The sequence below is a fragment of the Saccopteryx leptura genome, chromosome 7 (assembly GCF_036850995.1).
Source record: "Saccopteryx leptura isolate mSacLep1 chromosome 7, mSacLep1_pri_phased_curated, whole genome shotgun sequence".
In the NCBI taxonomy this organism is placed as follows: domain Eukaryota; kingdom Metazoa; phylum Chordata; class Mammalia; order Chiroptera; family Emballonuridae; genus Saccopteryx; species Saccopteryx leptura.
In genome coordinates this window covers 114,686,350-114,710,279 of record NC_089509.1, presented here as the reverse complement: position 1 = coordinate 114,710,279, position 23,930 = coordinate 114,686,350, and the positions used below count along the sequence as shown (strand labels likewise).

Sequence of the window (23,930 nt, the reverse complement as noted above, 5' to 3'; positions counted from 1 at the left end):
CCGGGCCGAGGAAGGGGCCAGGCTGGGATGATGTATTGCTGGGTCCAGATGGCCCAGCAGAGAGAGCCCTGTGTTCTGCAGGAGCACCTGCAGGACAGCCCTTCCCCAGGGTCACCAGAAACGCACCGTGAGACGCCAGCGTCACTGAGGAGTTTGGTCGGGGAGGACTGCGAGCCACAGAGGTGGGCTCATTAACACCCACAGGGACGATGGAGCCTGAGACCCGAGAGGCCAGAGGGTCCCTCTGAACTGTCAGTGACGGCTACTGCAGGGTTCTCTGGACAGCAAAGCATTCAGGGGCCAGCACATGTCAGGAGGTGTCACCATGGAGCAATGGGGGGCGATGACAATCACCCCAGATCGGGGGGGGGGGCAGGGAGGGAGGAGTGTGGGACCCGAGGGAACCGCCTGGCACTCCTCTGCCCCGCTGTGCACAGGTGTACGTGTCAACCCCGCTGAGCAAGATACGACAAGGGCTCAGAAACCTCACAGTGAAGGTCTGGGTCATACCACCAGCTGAGCTGCCAAGACCAGCTGAGGCGCTAGCCGAGGGGAGGACCCGCCGAACCCTAAGTGCCCCGCGACAGTGGAGGTGGCAGTCTGCCCCATTCACTGCTTTCCAAGCTCCTTGTTGGGAAGAGTCCCAGGGTGACTGAGCAAGGGTCTTGAGGCAGGAGTGCTCCCGTGGGACACGAGACTCCTCCGACCAGCAGCTCCACTGGCTTGAGGACGCGCGCCGGCCTGGCGAGGCTTGCCTGTGCTGGCCGCGGGCCGCCGCGGCTCTGTCGCCAGCCCCCACCCCCGCCCCCTCTGCCTCACAGGGAGGCCTCCCGCTGCGCCCAGTTCCCCTTCATCTCCGTGCGTGTGTGTGTCTCACACACCAGTCCTGTCTGGGGTCTGCCCGGCACTGCGCCTGAACTGACCCTGCACAGCTTCCACGGGGACAAAACGGAGGAAGGAGAATCCCGGTGTGACAGTCAGCTCTGTCCCCTCGGTCCACCCTGCCGTGCGGAGTGTCTGCAGACCAAGGGGGTGCTGAGCAGGCCGGTCCCCCGAGGCTGGCCAGGGTGCTGGGCAGCCCCCAGGTCCAGAAAGGATGACACGATCGGGGCGGAGGAAAGAACCCAGGGGTGTGTGCAGGGCCCAGAGCCCCGCCTCGGCCGCCTGCTGCCAGGACGGGCAGCGGCCCAAGCTGCAAGGTGCCCACGCCCACGAGCTGGGGCCAGGGGAGGACAGGAGGACCGGTGGCCCTCTCCTCGGGAAGGCTGCAGGACGCTGTCCCTCAGTATGGGTGCGTGAAGCGAGAAGGGGCACTCAGCTGAGGAAAGTCAATCCCAAAGGACCTCTCTCTGGGACACTCCTACATGTTGGCCATCAGCTTTGATGACATGGGTTTTAAGGGGCCAAAATGAGTCATCTAGCAAGGCAGGAAAAAACAAAATATTTAGTTTCATTGATTTAGCACACTGACCTAGCCCAAGAGTGAGGTGGAGGTGGGGGAGCCGGCTGCATGTCAGGGAGTCTCCGGACCAGGGTGAGGCCCAGCTGCCCATGGGCGGCGGAGAGGCAGCCCACCGCTAGAGCCTGGGTCTGCCAGCCTGGCGCATGGCCGCCCCGGCAGGTAGAAGGCCGGGCAGCACCCTGACGCCTCCGAAGCCCTTTCCAGTTTGCACGGCCGCTTCCCACGCTGCCTCGTTCCATTCTCCCCCAACCCCGAGATGTCGCGTCACCTCCGCGTCCCTCATGGATAGGCTGCATCACAGTGCGGACGACGACCTGCCCAGAGAGTGACTCGGATTCACGGTGACAATCCGAGAGCTTGTTCTACAGACCAGGCGGTCTCTCTACCCAGGGGTCTGCAGGGACTAGACATCCCAGAGTCTCCAGACAGAGAGCTCCGGGGCAGGACAGCTTGGAAGAGGCTGGAATCAGAAGCCCCGGGCTGTAGGTTGTGCAGAGAAAGGCAGGGCTGAGACGGTGCGGCGTGGGCCCTGGGACCTACCGGAGTGGGGGTAAAAGTCAGGCTCTGCTCTCGACTGCGGTGCGACCTCGGGCAGGCTAACCTCTCTGACTCTCAGTCTTAATTTGCTGTTATTTTGTAATCTGTCAAACCGCAACAGGAAGATCTGTCTGGAGTGGTTCTGGAACTAGAAGTAACCTGGGTAAGCCTGTGGCCCAGTGCAGGTGCGTACGGGTAGTCAGGACGTGGGAGCTCCTGTCCCTCTCTCCTCCGTGGACCAGAAACCTGAGAGACATGAGCGGAGCGCAGCCTTACTAGCAAACGCAGCTCCGGCCAGTCGGCCTGGCGTGGTGACTGCTCTTCACGGCCATTACTGTGCTTCTCTCCCAGGCAAACAACGGCAGGCAGCTGATGGGAATAACTACGAGGACTACTGTATTCTGAGTTAGACCAAATTTTTCCAGCTTCTTCTTCTGCATGTTACTTCTTTAGAATCCATAAACCATCCAAGAAGGTTGGCTGTCCCCGATGTCATGAGTAATTTAATCACCATCACAATCCTTCCATGAATGAAAAGACAAAGATTGGGAAGAGACCTGACTTCCCAATAGTTAGGTTCTCTCTCTAAAAGGATTAAAGTCCCCCCCACCCCCTTCATCAAGCAGTATTTGCCAGGTCCTGGGCTCGTCACTGGGGGCACTGAAATGAACAAAACAAGTAGTGGTTTCAACAATTATTACCAAACTGATATTGAGATATCAGGCTAACCTTTTTCATCTGTAGAACCTCATCTCTCTGCTGCTGCCTTCATGTTATTTGGTTCCTTGGGACCAGGGCAAATACCCTCATTTCCTAAATACCACGATTACACCAAAACTGGGATCCAGCACTCCTGGGGAAGTGACCCTGAGAGTGAACAGAGAGACACGGGCAGAGCCTGGGGAGAGAGAAAGTTGCGGTCGAGCTCACAGGCTCTCCGTGATGCACTTCCCAATGCCCGCGGGGGACAGGGTCTGTCTCCAGACAGGTGCCGGCGCGGTGCCAGCCTCCCCCGAATCGGCACTCTGCGGTTAAGCTGCACCCCGAGTGCAGCGCTGCCGCCCTGCCGGCTCTGGGAAGCAGGATGGACACGTGGGGTGACTTCCTTTCCAGGAAGGACAGGCCATCACCACTTGCTCTGGGCATTCTACACGCTGGGCAGCGATGGCTTCTTTAACATGTCATCCCACCCAATCCCCATGCCAATCATGCCAGGTGGATGTCATCAGGCCCTCTAACCAGGTGAAGACACCTGAGGCTTTGAGAAGTTAGGGAATTTGTGTATGGATTGAGAACAAACCCCAACGTTGCCTCTAAGACAAGCAAGACAGAGCCATAGAGAGGAGTCACTGAGGCACAGATCACATACTTTCCTACACAAACGTTTTCTTTCACTGGTCTTTGGAGGCCAATGCGTATCAATATCTGTGACCCCTAAATCCTCCCCTTGCGTTGCTTGCTCTAATATATGTGTAATATAACTAGGCCCAAGACACAGCGCGAAGCTATGTTCTCCTCTTGGCTTCAAAGACAACCTGAGTTGTTGGCGCTGGACCACATGACCTTAAAGGAAGGCGGGCTGGTGCCCTTCTCCCATTGAACAGAAACCCTGCCAACCTTTGTTTCAGGCAGTGAAGAGTCGGGTCAGAAATGGGGTTGTCAACACCCCTGGGCCCAACGATCTGTTTCTGCTGCCACCATCTCCATGCACGGGCGCCACCTGCTGCCACCCAGCAAGCAGCAGGGAGCACAGGGTGGCACTGACTGACAAGCAGGGGCAGAACAGTGTGCTCAGCAGCTTAGGGCTGATGTCTCTCCTATCCAAGCAGTGCTCACCCTTGCCGCCCACAGACTCGCTCAACTGTCCCTGCCTGTCCCTGGCCTCCAGAGAAGCCAGCCCTACTTCTCTGTTGAACTAAGCAGGACAAGAAGCTGAGATGGCAGTTCTGACCCCATGGCCTGTGCTGCCTGGGAAGCGCCACCCAAGGGGAGGGCTGACGGCGTCCAAGGGGGCGTGGCCAGCCTGTCCTAAACGCCTGATCTGGTGGGAACCGGGGTCCACGGCAGCTTCCCGGGCGTCCTCTGAGAGATGAATTACAGAGGCTATCCTGCCTTGAAAGTGACCCGCGTGGGGAGTTGGTCAGCAAGGCCCCAGAAGCCACCTCAACCCTAACTAAGCAAGAGCTTCAGGGGGTCATGAGTTCCTCCTCTGGAATGCGAGGCACATGCCGCTGGCATGTGGCTGCTGGATTCCTTCCGCTGGCTAAGATCAAACAGCTTGGATCTTTACATACTCAGAACAGGGCGTGTTGTCTTCAAGTCCACATTGGGGCTGTTCTTGACACTGACTAGGGTTTCCAAAGGTAGCAGCTTGGAACAACAGTTGTCTTTTATCTATTCACTTCCCAGAGTGAACATGATCATGTTGGCTTTGCCTCCCACAAAGGCAACAAAAATGACGCCCAGCAGCACCTCGGCTGACGGGAGACTCAGGCTCCCCCGAGGACCGAGCAGGACGACTGCAATGGCCCCGGGCTCGCCAGCACCCCGCAGCGGTCCTCAGGGGTGGCCGCCGCCCTCAGAGATCATCGTCACGGTCACTGTCGTCACCAGGGCACACGCCCTTTGCCTCACTCCCCACTGCTTTCACTGTCAAGGGACAGAAACGCACAGCCAAGGGTGCAGCCTGCCCGGAGGAAAGGCGGCTGCAGGCCTATGCCGGGGGCCAGCTTCTAACAAGGCCACCGGGTCCAGTCTCCGGCGGTGCTCAGACCCCTCCCCCCCAGCTACGGAGTTTCCAGTGAAACCTCGACTCGTCAGTGCAGTCAGACAGAACTGCAGTGAAGTCTGAGCTCACGCAGTGAACCAGCACAGCAGGCGCGTGGCCGGAGGCCCGGGGGCGGGTCCGCGGGACACAGGAGCCTGGGAAGGAAGGTCTGCCCCGGGACAGACACCGAAAACACCACAACCGCCCTCACACAAGCACACACTTCAAGTTCTCCACTTAGGGGCAAGAGAGACGTCAGAGGAGAAACATTCTTCCGCCGCAGAAAGTGTGACTGTCAACCGGACAGGCCCTGGGTAGGGGAGGCCCAGGGTAAGGAAGCCCACAGGCGCGACCCCTGTGGGCTGCAGTGAGGGGACACCCTCCCACTGAGTGGCTTACTTGTTGCTGTCGCGGTACTCGTAGACGTGACATCCTTGAGGCAACCCAGTCTCGTGGTCCAGAGTGAAAGCCAGCTTCAGCTAAATAAAGAGAGAAGGGAAAAACGGGTAAGTTTTAGGCAGCACGCCCCGTTCATCCTGACAGCTGAAATGAAAATAAATAAATAAAGTAAGAGAACAAGCAAACCATGCTCCCTGCAGCTGGGGTGCTGGAGAGCCAGGCCTGCCAGCTCTGGGGAGAGCCCATGCCCCACGAGGGCACTGTGGGCAACAAGGACTGTCACCAGGACTCGAGTCATTCACTTAGCACACAACCCCTTATCTGTAAGCACCTACTCTGTGACACTGAGCTAGCTGATGGGGAAAGACCAGGGACTAGTAGCAGAAAGGCCTCCTTCATGGATCTCACCATCTAGTACAGGGATGGACATGAATCACATAAACACACACACACACACACACACACCTATATGTAAACTTTAAATCAGAGTAGGTCCTCTGAAGCAGGAAAACGCCCCCATGTTCCTACAGAAGTAAACAACTGGGCCCAGACTAGGAAAGAGGAAAGGACAGGGTCACCGGGAACGTGGGGAGGAGGCTGGGAGGGCAGAAGGCTCTCCTTGTTGGCACGCAGTGGGCAGGGATGCTGGGGAGGAAGGCCGGGACAGGAAGCGCAGGACCTTCTTGTCTACAGTAGAATTTCTGGCCTTTACCTTCTGAGCAAAGGAAGGCCTATGGCATGTTTTACAGGAGGGGTGGCTGACATGATCAGAGTGATGCTTTGACTACCACGTAGAGACCAGCCTGCAGGGGAGAGCAGAACGAACCCCCCCCCCCGCAGGTGGGCGGGGCTGGGGGCGGGGAGCAGAGGGCCGCAGGAAAGACGGACAGGGGTGAACAACAGGAGATCTGACCCTGAAGTGAGCGGTTAGAAGTAGCACTGACAGGACACACTGATGAATTTGACGCTGGGGAGTGGTAAGGATGGAAATGAAGAAATCAGGGACGGTTCAACTTTTGATTAGAACAACCAGCCCATGGCCATCCCACTGCTGGGTGGGAAGACTGAGCTTGTATATGGATAGGGAGTCCAAGGCTTGGTTTTGGATATGTAAACACAGAGGCGTCATCAGCTCTCTCTGGTTGGGAAAGATCAGGAACAAGAACTCTGGTAACGAAATCTCAGTTTCTTTCCGGATTCCAGAAGGGGGCAGGGGCGGATGCTCAGGTGTGTGTAGAACTCCACCTGTATCTCTGGGAAACCGGGGCTCGGGAGCTTCTGTGTGTCCCACGAGAGCCCAGTTGGCTACGGCAGCGTTAACATTTCCAAGTGCAGAGCCAACGACCAGATTTACCAACTCACTGGGGTTTTAAATCACTAGGGAAATTTTCACTAAAATTAGCTGCACATTAGGAGGATGCATTATTATAACTTGTTTCTAACTGCAAGGCTGTTAACAATAGCTAACGACCTGCATCATTAGATGCTGCCGATGTTCCTCTCCCTTAGAGGGAAGCAAGCTCGTGGGAATGGCTTGTCCTCTTACTGACCCAGATGAAAATACAAAAACAGAAACAAGCCCTTTACCATCATGAAGCCAGGAACTTCAGGTCGAAGGTGTGGTTTCCCTACAGAGCACTGCTTGGTCCTCCCCAGCCCTTCTCCAGTAAAACAGAAAATAATTATTTATAAAAATCTATTAAACATAACTCTTTTCTCTTCACCTCCCCCTTTGCAGCTGAGGTCAGGCCTATATTCATCAAGTCTGTTTCAAAGGACTGTTTTGCTGCCTGACCAGGCAGTGGTGCAGTGGATAGAGCATCGGACTGGGATGCGGAGAACCCAGGTTCAAGACCCTGAGGTCGCCAGCTTGAGCGCGGGCTCATCTGGTTTGAGCAAAAGCTCACCAGCTTGGACCCAAGGTCGCTGGCTTGAGCAAGGGGTTACTCAGTCTGCTGAAGGCCCGCGGTCAAGGAAAATATGAGAAAGAAATCAATGAACAACTAAGGTGTCTCAACGAAAAACTGATGATTGATGCTTCTCATCTCTCTCTGTTCCTGTCTGTCTGTCCCTATCTATCCCTCTTTCTAACTCTCTCTGTGTCTCTGTAAAAAAAAAAAGACTGTATTGCTGAGAAATTTCCATATCCTTTGACTCAGTGATTCAAGTTAATAAATTTATGGCTTAGAAAAAGTATTATATATATATAGGAGGAAAAGCTTTTTTTTTTTTGCAAAACTGTTGACCTCCATATTATTTGCTGGAAATTCTCTAAAAGACCAGTAATAGCAGAATGGTTAAATAAACTACACCAGAGTCACATGCAGAGTAGTATGTAGTCATTACACTACTTATGAAGATGTTTTCTTTTTCTATTGATATATATATATATTTTGAGAGACAGAGAGACAGGAAGGGAGAGAGATGGGAAGTATCAACTCATAGTTGCAGCACTTTAGTTATTCATTGATTGCTTCTCATATGTGTCTTGACGGGGGGGACTCCAGCTGAGCCAGTGACCCTTTGTTCAAGCCAGCGAACTTGGGCTTCAAGCTAGTGACCTCTGGGCTCAAGCCAGAGACCATGGAGTCATGTCTGTGATCTCACATTCAAGCCAGCAACCCTGCACTTAAGCTGGTGATGTCGGGGGTTTCAAAGCTGGATCCTCAGCATCCCAGGTTGACACTCTATCCCCTGAGCCACCACCTGGTCAGGCTTGAATTTATTGATATTTATGAATAATTTTTATTAACCTGGGAAAATATCTGGATACATAAAAAATAAAACAACCCAGGATGCATACTTGATTATATACAAGAAAATTATACAGATGACAACAAAGACTGCACAGAAGAAAGACTGGAAGGAACAATACAAAAATGGCAATGGCAACTGCTTCTCTTTCTTTGTATTCTCCAAATTCTTCATGATAAGCACGGTGAGATAAACTACAGCCCTGTGCCATGAAAGAGTTATGGTGATAGAATCAACCGGAGTCTGAAAGACCAGTATAACAGGCTTTAATGACAAGAAACCCACCGGGCTGTCTCGTAAGGAAGAGCAGCCCCGGTTCTCTAACAGGTAGGGTTAAATAGGGGATTTGAGGGTGGGGGCTGGTAGTCATTAAGGAAAAATGTATCTTTCAGCCATTTATGTAAGATTAACTGTAAATAAGCTAGGGGACCTTCCACACCTGGGTTAGTCACCCGGATGCCTGGGGAAGGTGATCTGGAACATCTAGTTTGTCAATGTCCCTTTGTCCACTTAAGGGAGGAGAGGGTCATGGCCACTACCTGCAACCCTATCATATGGGAAGCTTAATTTCAGGGAGATTCTCAAGGTCAAGAAACCATGTATATACTAATTCAACAACAAGACAGGTGAGCAGAGGTGGTAACAGGGATGGGGAGAGGGACAGCAGACAAAAGGGAACTCGTATTTACTGAGTGAAGAACTTACATTTACTGAATGTCTACCAGTAAAGACTTCCCTTTATCCTGACCACAACCATATGAATTAGGTATTACTACTTCCTTTTTATAGGTAAGGAACTTGAGGCTGAGGAAGGAGAAGTAATTTGTCCAAACCATAATTAGAATGAGAACTTCAACCAAAACCCACATTCTTTCCACCTCACCGGTACTGAAGGACCTGGTGATGGGCCGGTTATAAAGTGAGTGCGAGGGAGGCATCAGAGATAATGTTTCGAGCTCTTCCCCTTGGGCAGCGGGGTAGATGGTGTGGCCACTCGCTGCCATGAGAAGCAGCGGGTTTGGGAAGAGAGTTTGAGTTTAGTTTGGGAGTATTGATTTTTTTAAAAATTTATTTATTGACTGATTTTTAGAGAGAGAGAGAGAGAGAGGGAAACAAACATCGATTTGTTGTTCCACCTATCCATGCATCCATGGGTTGATTCCTGCCTGTGCCCTGACCAGGGATCAAACCTGTAACCCTGGTATATCGGGACGACGCTCTAACCAACTGAGCTATTCGGCCAGGGCTGGGAGTGCCGATTTTAAGGTGTCATCTTAGTGGGAATGACCAGCAGGCAGCTGTATAAATAATTCTGAAGTTTATAAGCTAGACTGTAATCTGGAGCTACAAACTTGGGAACCTTTGGATGGAGGTAAATGGTAACTGAAGCCATTAGAGTGGGTGAGATCGTCCTAAGAGAGAATGTAAAGTCAAAATTGGGTCTTGGCAGAGGCAGAATAAGGTCAGTGGAGGCCCCGGGCGCAGAAGAAAATATTGGGTCCCTTACATTAGAAAAAAGTGGACAGTTGGGGTTTTGTGGGGCCCTTCAGAAGTCGGGGCCCAGGGTGTGCCTGCCGTTAAATCCGCCTCTGGGTCTCGGGTAGAATTCTAAGAGACAGCTGTAGTTAAGAGCTGGACGATGGGGACCGAGGAGCCATGGGGTTTTCAGTTATGAGGTTACCGGAGGCAAGGGGAAACACGCCTTAAGGAGGGAGCAGTCGGCAGCATTAAATCCTTCTAAGGGGTCAAATAAGAGAAGAACAAGCACCCAAAGCAAAGAATCCTCTGGAATTAGAGACAAAAACTCTCAGGAGAGTGGCGGGAGCGGAGATCTGGGTGTGATGGGTTCCAAACTGAGTGGAAGGTAAGCAAAGGGGGGTCGTGAGTGTACGCAATTCTTTAGCAAATTCGACGGTGAGGACCGGAGTGGAAAGGGATAGGATCACAGGGCGTGGGGTTGAAGCAGAGGGTTTATAAGATGCCCAAGACTTGTTTAAATGCCGATGTGGAGGAGGCACTATGGAGAGGGGAGTCAAAACTATAGGAGCCGCAGAGATAAGTGAGGAGTCCAGATGTCTGGGCTGGCAGGGGGCGTAGACTCCAGCACCCCCTGGAAGACCCCTTCGCCCCCGTAGACATCGGGGAAGCTGGGCAGAAATGCAGACCTCTCTGTGGATTTGGCAGAGGGGGTTGGAGGGTGGTGGCGGTTTGGAATGTTCTGCTCTGATTTTTGTTCATTTCTAAGAATTAGGAGGTCAAATTACCTGCAAGGAATGGAGGATTTGGTGAGGGAAGGAAGGAAAGTTAGAGAAAAGTGATGAAGGTCTGAAATTGCTTCTTTGGAGAATAGGAAAAACAGGTGAGCAGGGAAGAGCACAAGGACTGCCAGGAGCGTAGGGTCCAGCTGAGGCCACGGCTCTGAAGTTAGCGTGGCAACCATCTGCCCAGGGTTGATTTTCTCTAGCAACCTAGACATTGGCATGAAGAGGGCGGTGTGCCAGGTGTCCTTTGGGCTGGTGAGCAAATCAGTCTTCAATCTGTTCAGGTACACAGCTGGCTTTCCCAACAGCCTCTCTCTCTCTCTCTCTCTCTCTCTCTCTCTCTCTTTCCTTCCTTCCTCCCTCCCTCCCTCCCTCTCTCCTCCCTCTCTCCCTCCCCTTCTTTCCAGATTTTATTTATTGATATTACAAAGGGGGGTGGCGAGAAGTATCGACTCATAGTTGTTCCACTTTAGCTGTTCATTGATTGCTCGTGGTATGTGCCTTGACGGAACAAGCCTAGGATTTCGAACCTGCAACCTCAGCATTCCAGGTTGATGCTCTATCCACTGCACCACCACAAGCCAGTCCAAACAGCCTCTTTTCTGGAGAACATTATGCAAAGGCAACTTGGCATTAAACTCCATCAGCTAAGCAAGGTACCAGCTCAGAGCTTCTGCTGTTTTTGAAAACATCCAGCCTGACTTTGGATGGGCAAAAATGCATGAAGAAGTTTAGGAGTTGCCTGTCCTGTCCACAGTGGCTCCAAGATGGCCTCTGATGGGCAACCAGGTCTCTCCCTGACCATGGTCTGAATGGAACTCTCAGGTTGCTTCATGACCGGACAGGGGAGACCTCGGAGCCCAGCCCTGCGTCCCTTTCCCAGGGTGCACTGAGTGAGGTCGCTGCTAAAGGCAGAGTGCAGTGCTGTGGCCAGGCTTGCTCAAGTTCAAACCAACATGGGTTCTCTGGGAGGCCTGTGAGCTTGCTTCAATCTGCTAGCTATTAGGACCAAGGTTCAAACGCAGGTCAAGGACCAGCCCGGGAAGCCTCCAGCGCCTCATGCTCAACTCTTCCCCGCACAGGCCACTGGTCCTGCAGGGTGTCCAACTCCTTCTCGGGATGCAAGTGGCAGATCCCGCCCTAGTTCAAACATTTCAGGTATGCCATTTATGGCACTTAAAAAGAACAGAAAAGTCCCTTCTACCTGAGCCTGGTTTTGTAATTGAAAAATCTTATTAGAAGGAAATCTTCACATTCTCCGAGGTGATCTTTCGTTTTTCTTCTTTAGTTTTCCTTGTTTGGTTTGGATTTCCTGAGCATTATTCCTTTTTTTCCATCTCCTCTTTGCTTTCTTTTATAAGACAAAGATGCTGTGGACTTGGCTCTCACTCACTTCACAACGACTCTATGGCAATGTATTAAGTTTCTTCTTCCTAAGTCCACTGAAGTCTTCTTGGACTTGGAGAGAGCTTTTTAAGAAAGAACTTGCTCATTCAGCAGGATTTTCCTCCCCACCCCAGGCTCTGGTTCTGACCTGGAAAAAATAAGAGTGAGAAAGAGCAAGAGAATCCTGCAGTCCTGACGCTCAACTTCACAAACCACAAAAAAGAACCTTGCTCCAGTAACGTAATCATGGAGATTTCTGGCACCTTGGTCTTTCAAGAAAAATACATCCCTCTGCTGGCACAGGGACCCATCAAACTCAATCCTGTGCAGCATGGAGTTCCCGATTCATTAGTGTTGGAAGGTCTGAGGCGAGCTGGCCGCTGCTGCTGGGTGATGCCTCCCTGCGGCCCCGTCTGCAAACCCCGCAGCTGTGTTTTCACTTAAGGCCACTTCTCCTGACTCCACTGCACCTTGTTCCAGAAGCTCGTTCTGTTCTCATTAAGGTTAGAAGTGACAGGACAAGGGCTCTTCAATGCTGAGGTTTTACTTGCTCAGGAGAAAAACCGCCTGTCTCTAGGGCTAGAGTCAACCCCTAGGGAAGGTGCTCTTCCAGCAGGAGCCTCTGAGGCGAAGCTTGCTGGTCCCTCCCACGTCTGCCTGAGTCAACAAGCCAGTCCCGGGAGAGAAGCCTGGCTTCTCCTGTCTGCCTGTCCAGCTGTCTCCTCTTCTGAGGGCTATTTCATTATGCGCCAGCACGGCCAGGGCCGGAGAGCTCTGCGGGCCACTGCCCCGGGTCATCTCTGCCTCTGCTGATGGGTGAGAACAGCCCAGAAGGGCTCACTCCCCACCCCAGGGTCTCCTTCAGCAGAACGGGGGTTCCCTGGCGCCAGCTTTCCCAAACAGGCCGCCCCTGGTCACTGAGCCAGGCCGTTGCCCCTCAGATTTCTGGACAGTAGGACAGTGGTGACCACCAAGCATGGTGAGCAAGTGTGCGTGCACCACATGTGGTCAGAGGCAGGGACTTGCAACCCAATCGACTCGCAGCTGAAGCATGTTTGGTGATCTTCATGGCCAAAGAAGGGGACCATGCTGGGACATTACCAGACCAGACCCATCTCCGCTCAGTGCCCTAGGGCCCCAGCCAACCACTGTTCAGGGGCTGGAGTCGTCCAAAGCTGCTTCCACGGGGAAGCCCCCGAGCTGACTGTGGGGACTGCCTCTGGCCCCTGCACGGAGGGCAGCTGTCGTCTGGGTCCCTCTGCATTAAGAGGGTGTCAGCTGGGCCAGTCAGCCACCTGCTCTCTGAAGCCTGAGGCCCTGACCCACACAGTGGAGAGCATCGCCCTTGCAGACCTCACGCCTCATGGAGCTCTAGGGGCGGTCTGCAGCGCAGCTTCTGTTCCACACCGCAGGGAGACAGGAACCGGCAGAGGCAGCCTGCGTGAGGGGCCGTCTGCTCACTCCGGGGGTGGTCTCAGCTCCTCCTCGAGTCAGGTCCGGCTGCAGGAGCGCCATGCGTGTGGACGGCGGGAGCTGTTCACTAGCTCACTCGCCTTCCTCAGGCTGTTTTCATTACCCTTTGGTTTTCACCAAAGTTTGTTTTAAGAAATAGCCGTATGAAACCTCCTTCTTCATTTGTAAATGTAAAATCTGTCCACTATAACCTTTTTTTTTTTTCAGGGACAGAGAGAGAGTCAGAGAGAGGGATAGACAGAGACAGACAAGAATGGAGAGATGAGAAGCATCAATCATCAGTTTTTCATTGCACATTGCAGACACCTTAGTTGTTCATTGATTGCTTTCTCATATGTGCCTTGACCACGGGCCTTCAGCAGACCGAGTAACCCCTTGCTCGAGCCAGCGACCTTGGGTCCAAGCTGGTGAGCTTTTTCTCAAAGCAGATGAGTCCACACTCAAGCTGGTGACCTCGGGGTCTTGAACCTGGGTCCTCAGCATCCCAGTCCGACGCTCTATTCACTGCGCCACCGCCTGGTCAGGCTGTCCACTATAACCTTTAATGTCCCCAGCATCAAGCCTTATGTGAGAGCTAGGAAAACTATCCCTTGACTTTCAATGAGGTTTGTTTTAAGAGATAAACCTTATGAACCCTCTCCCTTCCCCCCCGAAGCAGGAGACTTCTGCCTCCTTTCCTGGGTTCTGACCGTCTGTCTTCTTTTCACTGTATTCATTTCATGGGTCATTTTCTTTGTTACAAGTCTTCTCAAATCCTTTTTGGAGACAGGTGAGGGTACACATGAATAAAATAAAGTCCTTTAAAACATAAACCAAACGTGTGTAAAGCTGAGATCCAGGCAGGTGTGAATACAACCTGATTAGACAATGATCACGATGGCAGGCACTCAGCTCACGGAAGAGAGAAAACGGGACAGTCTCGTACAATCCTCCGAGCCGTAACCAAGCTGGCTCTCCTCTCGAAAAAAACAGGAGAGGCCCTGGCCGGTTGGCTCAGCGGTAGAGCGTCGGCCTAGCGTGCGGAGGACCCGGGTTCGATTCCTGGCCAGGGCACACAGGAGAGGCGCCCATTTGCTTCTCCACCCCTCCGCCGCACTTTCCTCTCTGTCTCTCTCTTCCCCTCCCGCAGCCAAGGCTCCATTGGAGCAAAGATGGCCCGGGCGCTGGGGATGGCTCTGTGGCCTCTGCCCCAGGCGCTAGAGTGGCTCTGGTCGCAATATGGCGACGCCCAGGATGGGCAGAGCATCGCCCCCTGATGGGCAGAGCGTCGCCCCATGGTGGGCGTGCCGGGTGGATCCCGGTCGGGCGCATGCGGGAGTCTGTCTGACTGTCTCTCCCCGTTTCCAGCTTCAGAAAAGTGAAAAAAATAAAAAATAAAAATAAAAAAAATAAAAAAACAGGAGAGAGCCGAATGATCTTCCGGGGAACTGGCCTCAGTTTCCAAGGACTTGAGGAGTCAGGAGTTATGTAACCCCAAGCTGGGAGCCAGCAGCTCTGGGCTTGTCTCTGTTCTCTCCCGGACTCCAGGGTGGCTGTGGGGTTCTGAAGGCCTTCATCTTCCCACCTGTAAAATGGAGCTGACTTGCTCTTCGCTTCTTCTTGTGGTTTGGTTTATGGATGAATGTGAGATATTTTCTAGGTTTCGTGGACAAAAGCACCTGTAAAATGTCCCTTCCAAATCTGTGAGAACAGAAACTCTGAGGATTTCAGAAGGACCAGTGCTCACGTCCTTAGATGTTTTCATGAGAAAGAGATGACAGGGAAGAACCCTACTACATAGGGATGTCTCATGTAGCCAAGAGCGACTGTCCAAGTTCATGACATGATTCTATGCTAATTCTACTACCTTCCTCCGAGACAAGGCCAAGTGTCTGGACAACATTCTAAGGTCGCGTCTGGCCCTGGGGCAGTCAGTGCCCCCCTCCCCTGGGACCTGGCTCCAACCCGCAACAGCAGGCTCTGCAGCGCCTCCTGGCAGAACACCCACCACCATCCAGTCACCAAGTGCCTGTTATCTAAACTGGTGGGAACAGTCTGGAAGGGACACAGAGGGGGCCCATACCTGGGGTTAACTGAGGTCCCTATTCTCATTCAAAATAATTTAACCTTTTCCTTTACAGAATACCATATCAATCTAATAGATACCATTCTAATTACAGTAAAAACCAAAGAACACATGGGTATTGTGAAGTTCAAAGAAAGTACAAAAGGAAGTTTATAGCTAAGTTGAAATGCAAAAACCAAAAATAAAATAAAATAAAAATTTAAAGAGATTAGTTGAGGGTATTATTACGAAGTGCCAGGATCCAGTACTAAGGAAAACGAGCAAATTTCTATTTGCCTTGCTAACAGAAAAATCAGCTTTGGTAAATAGAGAATCATTGAATAGTCAAACATAGTTAAAAACCATTTAAGAAACTAGACATAATATTAAATGTAAAAAAATGCTTTGCAGTAATCTTAGAGGAACATTTTCATTAAGCAGAAACCTGTTTTCCTTTCAACCTTTGTACAGTCTCTCCAGGGGCTCTGGGCTGGGACTCGGGGGCAGACAGGGGCTCATACCTTGCAGAAACCCGGGGGCCCTCTGGTCTAACTTTCCGCCCCTTAGCCTGCCCACGGTCTCTTTCTAGCACTCCTATGGGTTCGTGCTTTGCTGTGGCCCCTGCCAGGGACCCAGCCTACTGTATTAGGGAGGAAATGCCGACAGGTGTACTTATACACACTGCCGATGCTGGGAGGCTGCACAGAATAAGTAGAGGTACAGCGTCTTCGGGTCATCTGATTTTGAATCCTGGCTTTACTTTCTATTAGCTGTATAACCCCAAGCAAGTCACTGTACCTCTTGTACCTCAGTTTCCTCCTCTGGAAAATGGGGATAATAACAGTACCTACTTTGTAGGGTCTTTGTGAAGATTAAATGAGGAAAACCGTCTCAGAGCAGTACTGGCTGTGGCAAACACCCTATAAATGTTCCTGATGTAATAAGGCCTGGGTTTATTTCTCATAACGAGCTGAGATCAAAATGTAGAAGATGACATACTGGAACAAGCTGACTGGGACTGCCCAGTCCCAAATGTGACAACCCTGGGGCCTCTGGAACCTCCCTGACTGCAGGACTCAATTCTTAGCTGGAGCAGTGTTTGGGAAGCCCTTCTCCACGCACAGGACCGCTGTGGCACTGAGCAGGGGACGCAAGGCTTGCAAGCGTCACCTGTGTGCGTGGACAAGCCCGCCAGCATGCACAGCGCCGTCGGCAGCCGTGCTGATACGGGGCACCCACCACAGGGCAGCGCCGCTTGTCCCCTGGTGACTGGATCTCCTGTGGCAGCAGGTAGCAAGGCCGCTGTGCCCCACGTGAGGCTCGTTACTCCACAGCAAAGCTTCACAGGCCCTGCCAGGCTGCAGATGCCTCAACACGGAGGCTGCCTGGTCCCTCTGCCCCGGCACCAGCTCATCTGTAAACCCCTCCTCGGGAAAGTGGAGGCCGCGCGGACCTGCTGGAGCAAGGCAGAGGCTGGCTCCCGGCAGCCGGATACAAAAACATCGCTCCTACCGCGGTCTGATTCTTCGCGTTCATCCTCGAGTTGGATCATGTCGCTAGCTGTATATTTGTTTGACTGTCACAGACTATAAGCTCCAGCAGAAAAATCCCACCATTGATTACTCTTCGTGATCCCCCAAAGCCTTGATTAAACAAAGGATTTCTAGGTGATGGCTGACCCTAGGAAAATAGGTTCCACATTCAACCAGACACTGTGCCAAGAACCCCAAGTTGGCAGGTACTGCTACTTCTCTTATAAAGGCGAGGAACTGAGGCTCAGAGAAGTGAAGTAACTTGCCTACCTGAGGTCAGGCTACACGTAGCAGCCCCAGAAACTGAACCCAAACCCATGTCACGCAAGTCTGTCCATTTCCCACTCGGCCACACTTGCAATTTCTTCTTCCACAAACAGTGGGCTCCAGCAGTTTACTCCTCTTGTCTAGATTCTAAAGACAAAAGATGGCAAGTGGCACTCACAGTGTCCGCCTTCCTAGGCTCGCGGGCAAAGGCAGTGCGGCAGAGCGGGGTAGAGGGGCCTCCTTCTGTCCAGCAGAGAGCTGAGCGGACACCCCGCCCAGTGCCGGGAGGAGAGGTCGGCCTGGAGGAGGTGGACAGCTGGGTGGGCCCACCAGGGTCAGGGTGCTGACTGGAGACTGCAGGTGCCAGGTAAGCCTCCTCAGGTGACAGCAAGCGAGAAAGAGAGAGACGAGGCCCTGGCCGGGTGTCTTAGAGAACAGAGAGCTGTCCTGGTGCACCAAGGTCACAAGTTCAATCCCTGGTTGGGGTGTGTACGAAAAGCAACCAGTGAGTACAGAACTAAGTGGAACAACAAATTATTGCTTCTCTCTCTCTCAAATCAGTGGAGAGAGAGAGAGAAAGAGAGAGAGAGAGAGAGAGAGAGAGAGAGGAGCTAGCTCTGCTTTTCCAATTCAACAAAACCACCCTCTGGCTGATGTGGCTCAGCCACAGAGCTGGCTAGTAATAGGACCAGAACTAGGGTCCAGGGCTCCTTATGCTCAGGGTTTGTGAAAGGTGAAGAGAAGAAAAACCAGTCAGGTAGGCAAAACACTGATGGCAGGAAGGAAGTAAAAAATTTAAAAGCAGTGACAATGAAAACTAAGATTGATATAGGATCCATTATTATCCTATTGAAAACATGGGTTGAGGGTTCATAGCTGATTTCTGTTACTTTAGCCATGGGCCCCACCCACGACTTCCTCTGGGAGCAGAACGCCTCAGAAGAGCTATTCCTTTGGTTCCCTGGGGCTCTCTGTCCGACAGTACGGCGAGCAAGCCCTTGCTCGGTAGGATTCTGTGTCATTGGTTCTGTGTCATTTGGTACTGTGCCAGAAACTACGGGAGGGGGAAAAGGACAATCCAGGCTGGGAGCGGGGACCAAGTCACACCGCCCCCTATGCTGCCGGAGCTCCGAGAGGGGTCTGGGAGAGTGACCTGAGAGCAGGGGGTGAGACCCGGGCTGAGTCCGGCAGGACAGCAAGGACCTGGAAGACACAGAGGGGAGATTCGGGCAACAGGAAAAACTAAGAGCTTCAGCTCTCTGAGGGCACAGACTGCCCCGGTCGTGTCCATCACCGTATCCCCAGCGCCTGCCAGAGTCTTCGCCAAAGGTGGTGCTTAAGAAAAAACTGGTGAGTGGAAAAATGACAAAACCAGAAGAATGAGAGGGAACGTGCCCTGTCCTGTGAATACGGGTGAGACTGGTCTGAAGACAGTGCCCGGGACACCGTGGAAACAGACAGAGCGATGACGGAACAGAAAGGTCGCAAGGCAGCTCGCTCAAGCACTCCCTGTGCCGAGCATGTTCATGTGTGCTCTTGCTGGATTCTCTCAATAACCTCAGAGGCGGGGGCCGGTGCCACTCCGACTCTGTATTTGGGGACATGGAGGCTCAGACCAGTCAGAAAGCTTGTCCCGAGCACGCACGGCAGTCCTGCCCCTGGAGCCCAGGGTCCCTGCCTCAGCGGAGTTCTTCCTCCTAAGACAACAGAATCGCGGGTGACATCCGACAGAGGCTAGCACCTAGTCCCTCTCCTCGGGCTGTGTTCCCCTCCGACAGTGCCACGGGGACCGCTTCCCGAGAGCTGGCAGCCCCGGCTGAGGCCTGGCCTCTGCCCAGGCACAATGCCTGTGTCCCACCCAAGGTCCACTTTTCGTTTTGAGATAATTATAGATTTACAGAAACTGCAAAGATAGTACAGAGAGTTCCCCTGTACTCTACCTAATTTCTGCCAAAGGTGACACCTCGTGGACTTACGATGCAATCTCAAACCCGGGAAACAGACTCTGGCACAACGCATGTCTACTCCCATGTCACCTGCCACACATCCGGCTCCGAGTAACCATCACTGCAATCTGGATACAGGACTGCTCCCTCACCACGAAGATCTCCCCCGGGCACCAGCCTCCCCTCCGCCATCCCTACGTCTTGGCAGCCACCAATCTGTTCTCCAGCTGTACAATGTTGTCTTTTCAAGAATGTTATATAAATGGAATCATACTAGTATTTTAAAATAGCTCTGCAAAGCTATCCTAGAATGAGACCAGATCCATTTTTCAGATACACAGTTGAATATAAAACCACCACCACCACCGAGAGAAATTTAAAAATTGAGCAGAAAAGGGACTGTTCCTACCCTAGTTCTGTCTCTTCTAGCAATGTGACTTGTGACAAGTGACTTCACCCCACTCTGTCTCCTCATCTGTAAAAATGGGTGAAAGGTTTGCGGATTCAATGAGGTGAAAGGTGAAAGCACTCGGCGAGAGGCAGGTGCTCAGTCAATGGTGGCTGTTGGTTGTTATTAATAATGAGTTGGGGAAACTGCTGTCCCTCTGTATACAAAATCAGGCCCCTGACGGTCACAGATGATTAAGGAAATGACCACGCCAGCCCTAAGCGACCCCAGGCTATTCTTCCCCGTGCTTCCCGAGACGCCCCTGTGGAAACACGCGCGGGAGGGGGGGCTTTCAGAGGCCCCTCCAGCAGGCATCGTCCTGTGCACACCCTCCTGGGAATGAGCCGCTGCTCCCCACGCCGGAGTCACCGGGGGGCCTAGAATTCTGAAAGTGGGAAAATGACCACAACTCTCTGCTCAGCACTGGGGCCTCCAGAGGACAGCCGGGGTTTGTGCGGAAGCCTCGGCGGGGCGCTGAGCACAGAGAGGGGGACGGTGCCAAAGAGAGGCAAGGGTCAGACGTGTGACTGAATTAGGTGCTGCATGGATACCCCACAAAGCTCAGCATCACTCAAAGGCGGCCATGTGTGAGGGAGTGACAATGGCCGCACTACCCACGAGGTCACCTTTACTGTGGCTAGCCATGGAAATCTGAAGAACTCTCCCCTGAAGTCGCACATGCAAAGACCCCGTTACATAGCCGAGAGAGCACTCGGAGTAGCTGGGAGCCCAGCACAAACAGCTGGCTACATCCTAAGCAATACGCCGAGGGCCCATTGAGAACGGACAAAAACGGGTATTCAGGACCCTTCATGATTTATTAACAGTGGCATTGTCTGTGCCTTTGCATGGCACCAGCAGGGGTGGACTGAGGGCACTCCTCCCGATAGAGGGGTCACCCCATGTGTCTCCTGTTCCCTTGGACTCTTCAACTCCCCCGGCCCACATTCACTCACGCAGCGTCTCCCCTTTGAAGTTAAAGAATACCCCTCATCTATCACTGACACGTCGGGTTTCAAAAGGACTGCGAGTGAATTCACTCTTTTTTTTTTTAAACATGTGAGAAGGGCTTGGCCAGTGGAGAAGAGAGGAGGAGGGCGGGCGCAGGGCAGCCGCGGGGGCAGAGCTGACGGTGGCCGCCTTCCCCAGCTCCGTGCCGGGCCTCAGGCGCTCCTGTGGCGGCCTGGCTCACCCTGGAGGACAGACGTGTGCCGCCTGTTGCTGCTCAGCGCCCGGGGGTGCTCACCACAGCCTCTTGCACTGGCCTTTACGTCATTTCTAGTCCCACTCACTGGACTTGGGAAGGCACGTGTGTTCATGAGCTTCCAGAGATGCTTAATGAACAGAGAAGAGCCTAATGCAGGGTGGTGAGCACACCGGACTCCACGGCGGCTGCCTCGTGGGTCCTTTAACCAAATGGTCCCAATGTATCTCAGTCTGGAGGGTCCCCAGCCGATGCCTGCCTTTCCTCCCAGGGTGTGGGGGGGCCTCTGGGGCAGCACCATAACCACCAGCAGCTCAGACGCAGAAACCCGAGAGAGCCTGACCAGGCGGGGGCGCAGTGGCTAGAGCGTCGGACTGGGATGCCGAGGACCCAGGTTTGAGACTCCAAGGTCGCCAGCTTGAGCATAGGCTCATCTGCTTTGAGCAAAACCTCACCAGCTTGGACCCAAGGTCGCTGGCTCAAGCAAGGGGTTACTCAGTCTGCTGAAGGCCCGTGGTCAAGGCACATATGAGAAAGCAATCAATGAACAACTAAGGCGTCACAATGCACAACGAAAAACTAATGATTGATGCTTCTCATCTCTCCATTCCTGTTTGTCCCTGTCTGTCTCTGTAAAAAAAAATGAAAGAAAGAAAGAAAGAAAGAAAGAAAGAAAGAAAGAAAGAAAGAAAGAAAGAAAGAGGAGAACCAGACCCTCCCCCATCCCCCGCCACTTCCAGGATTCTGGTCCCTCCTCCTCGGCCCCTCTCTCATCTGGGCCTCCCTGTCAGCTCTCTATACCAAGTTGAATTCAAACCACTCGTATTTCAGCGCAAGGCAAACAAGGGCCTACAAGGGTGGCCCTGGTTACACCTCCGATTACATTTCCCATCGCCATCGCGTGAGCCCTTCCTAGGACAGCCACGTCAGCAGCCCGTACATCCTGGAACCCGCCACGCCGGCACCGCTCCGCCGGGAACAGCCTCGGAAGAGCCATTCCCCACTGTTCTCAACTGCTCTCCCTTCCCGGGCCAGGGCTCTCTCCTGGCTCCCGGGACCCAGCACGCACGGGTCCTGGTTGGGACCGCGCGATCTGGGGGACAGGCCCGCAGCTTGTCTCTTGTGCGACGCCTGATGCGATGGGGCCCGTCGCTGCCGCTGTCTGGACACCGCGGCTGCGTGCACGTTCCCGGAGACGAGAGGCGGCAAGCCACCATGAGCCGCGCTCGGTCGGTCATCTCACAACTTCCACCAAACATCGGCGGCACGTCCTTCCCAGGCAAGCAACCCTTGGCCTCTCACCCACAGCAGGCTTTCTTCCCACCGCACTGCACTCCTGCTGTTCCGACGAAAACCCCATCTCCATGGCAGTCGTAACTAGCAAGCTGCCTTGTTGACTGTAATTTTTAAAAGCCTCTTGTTTATGAGATTAAGGCGTGATTGGGTGAGTCCCCGGCATGGGTGTTTGCGTGTAATCGGCAAGGTTCTGGGCTCGGCAGCCCTGACCACCCGGCTCTGTGCAGCCGTCAGAAGGATTCATCCAGAAAGTGTAGAGGTTTTCCTCTCATCATCAGCACCCTCCTTCAGGAAGGTGTAATCTTCACTCTTACGCCAAGTCTTAAGCCAGTGAAGCCGCATGGCTGTTTAAAGGCCGCTTCAGGGGCAGCTTCTGATGCCAATACCTCTCTTCTGAGGGTTCCCGGAGGGCACCATGCCTGGCAAGGCGACCCTGGACCAACTCCATCCGGATCTCCTCAGGTGGGTCGGGCTCTGTTATTGGAAGTGTTTTCCCAAAGAAATTTCTAGTCCTAGGAAAAAAGTGTTTAAAAAATGGGAGAACTGAGATGTAAATCCTAAAACTATAAAATTCTGGAAGAAAACAGAGGAGAAAATCTTTGTGACCTTGGGTTAGTCTAAGATTTCTTAGCCAAAAGCACAATCCATAAAAAAGAAAGAAGTCTGATAAACTGGACTTCATCAAAGTTTAAAAATTTCGCTCTTCAAAAAGAAAATGGAAAGACAAACCAGCGAGAATGAAGAGCTGAGAATGAAAAGACAGCCCAAAGAGTGAAATAAAACGTTTGCGAATTGCATATCTGATAGCGGATTTATAACCAAAACAGAAAGAGAATTCTCAAAGCCCACTAATAAGAACCAAACAACCCAATTAAGAAATGGGCAAAAGATCTAACCAGACACTTCATCAAAAAAGATATGCAGACCACAACTATGTCATGAAAAGATCCTAAATATTATTAGTCATTAGGAAAATGCAAATGAAAATCACAATGAAATACTATTACACACCAATTGGCGTGGCTCAAGAAAACCTGACCAAACAAACAAATAAAAAAAAAAAATGACAATACCAAGTGTTGGTAAGCATGTAAAGAAAGTAGAACTCTCATACATGACTGGTGAGGGTGAGTGGTATCGCCTCTCTGGAACAGTTTGGCAGTGTTTCATAAAGTTAAACACACGCATGCACTTAGCAATTTCCCCTTCTAGGTATTCACCCAACTGAGATGAAAACTTAATGGTTATATAAAAGCCTGTGGGCGAATGTTTACAGCCTAATTTTTCCATAATCACTGAAAACCGGAAACAACTCAAGCATCCTTCAGCTGGCAAATGGATAAACAAATTAGTACATCTCTACCACGGACTTCTACCCTGCAGTAAAAGGGAACCACATTCACATACATGACCACATGGATGAACCTCAGAGGTGTGATGCTAAGTGAAGGAAGCCACATTTCACAGGCTACCAACTGTACGTCATTCTGCATAAGGCAAAACTATAGGCATGGAAAACTGGCCCTGGTCAGTGGCTCAGTGGATAGAGCGTTGGCCTGGTGTATACACATCCCTGGTTTGATTCTCAGTCAGGGCACACAGGAGAAACAACCATCTGATTCTTTTTCCCTCTCACTCCTCCTTTTCGAGCATGGCCCCAGGTGCTGAGGGTAGCTCAGTTGGTCTGAGGGTGTTAGCCTCAGGCACTAAAAATAGCTTGGTATTTGAGCATCGGGCCTAGATGGGGTTGCCGGGTAGATCTTGGTTGGGGCACATGCAGGAGTCTGCCTCACTATCTCCCCTCCTCTCACCTTAACAAGAAAGAAAGAAAGAAAACAGATTAGTAGTTTCCAGCAGCTGAGGCTAGAGGAGAGGGTTGACTACTAAGGGGCATGCAGGAATTGTCTGGTGTGACAGAACTATTCTATATTTTTATTGTGGTATGTGTAGCTTGCAGACCTGTACACTAAAGAGTGAATTTTACTGTGTGTAAATTATACCTTAATAGGAACAAAAAGTAATTCTGGCTAAAAATGCGACTGGTGGGTCCAGTGTTTCAGGTGTCGGAGATGATGGTGTATACAATCTGCCCTCTCGTAGGGGACTAGAGGGTTGATGGAGCTCACAAACAATGAAACAGATGCAAGTGAAAAC

The 23,930-nt window shown here is 52.3% G+C and overlaps 1 protein-coding gene across 1 annotated transcript in view; it reads right to left on the bottom strand.

The window, feature by feature from the left end:
- DIS3L2 (DIS3 like 3'-5' exoribonuclease 2) overlaps positions 1–23,930 on the bottom strand; it is a 320,107-nt gene that overhangs the window by 30,545 nt on the left and 265,632 nt on the right. The window contains exon 14 of the mRNA XM_066345627.1: positions 5,166–5,245. Coding sequence (XP_066201724.1) covers positions 5,166–5,245 — 80 coding nt within the window. The remainder of the gene's footprint in view (positions 1–5,165; positions 5,246–23,930) is intronic.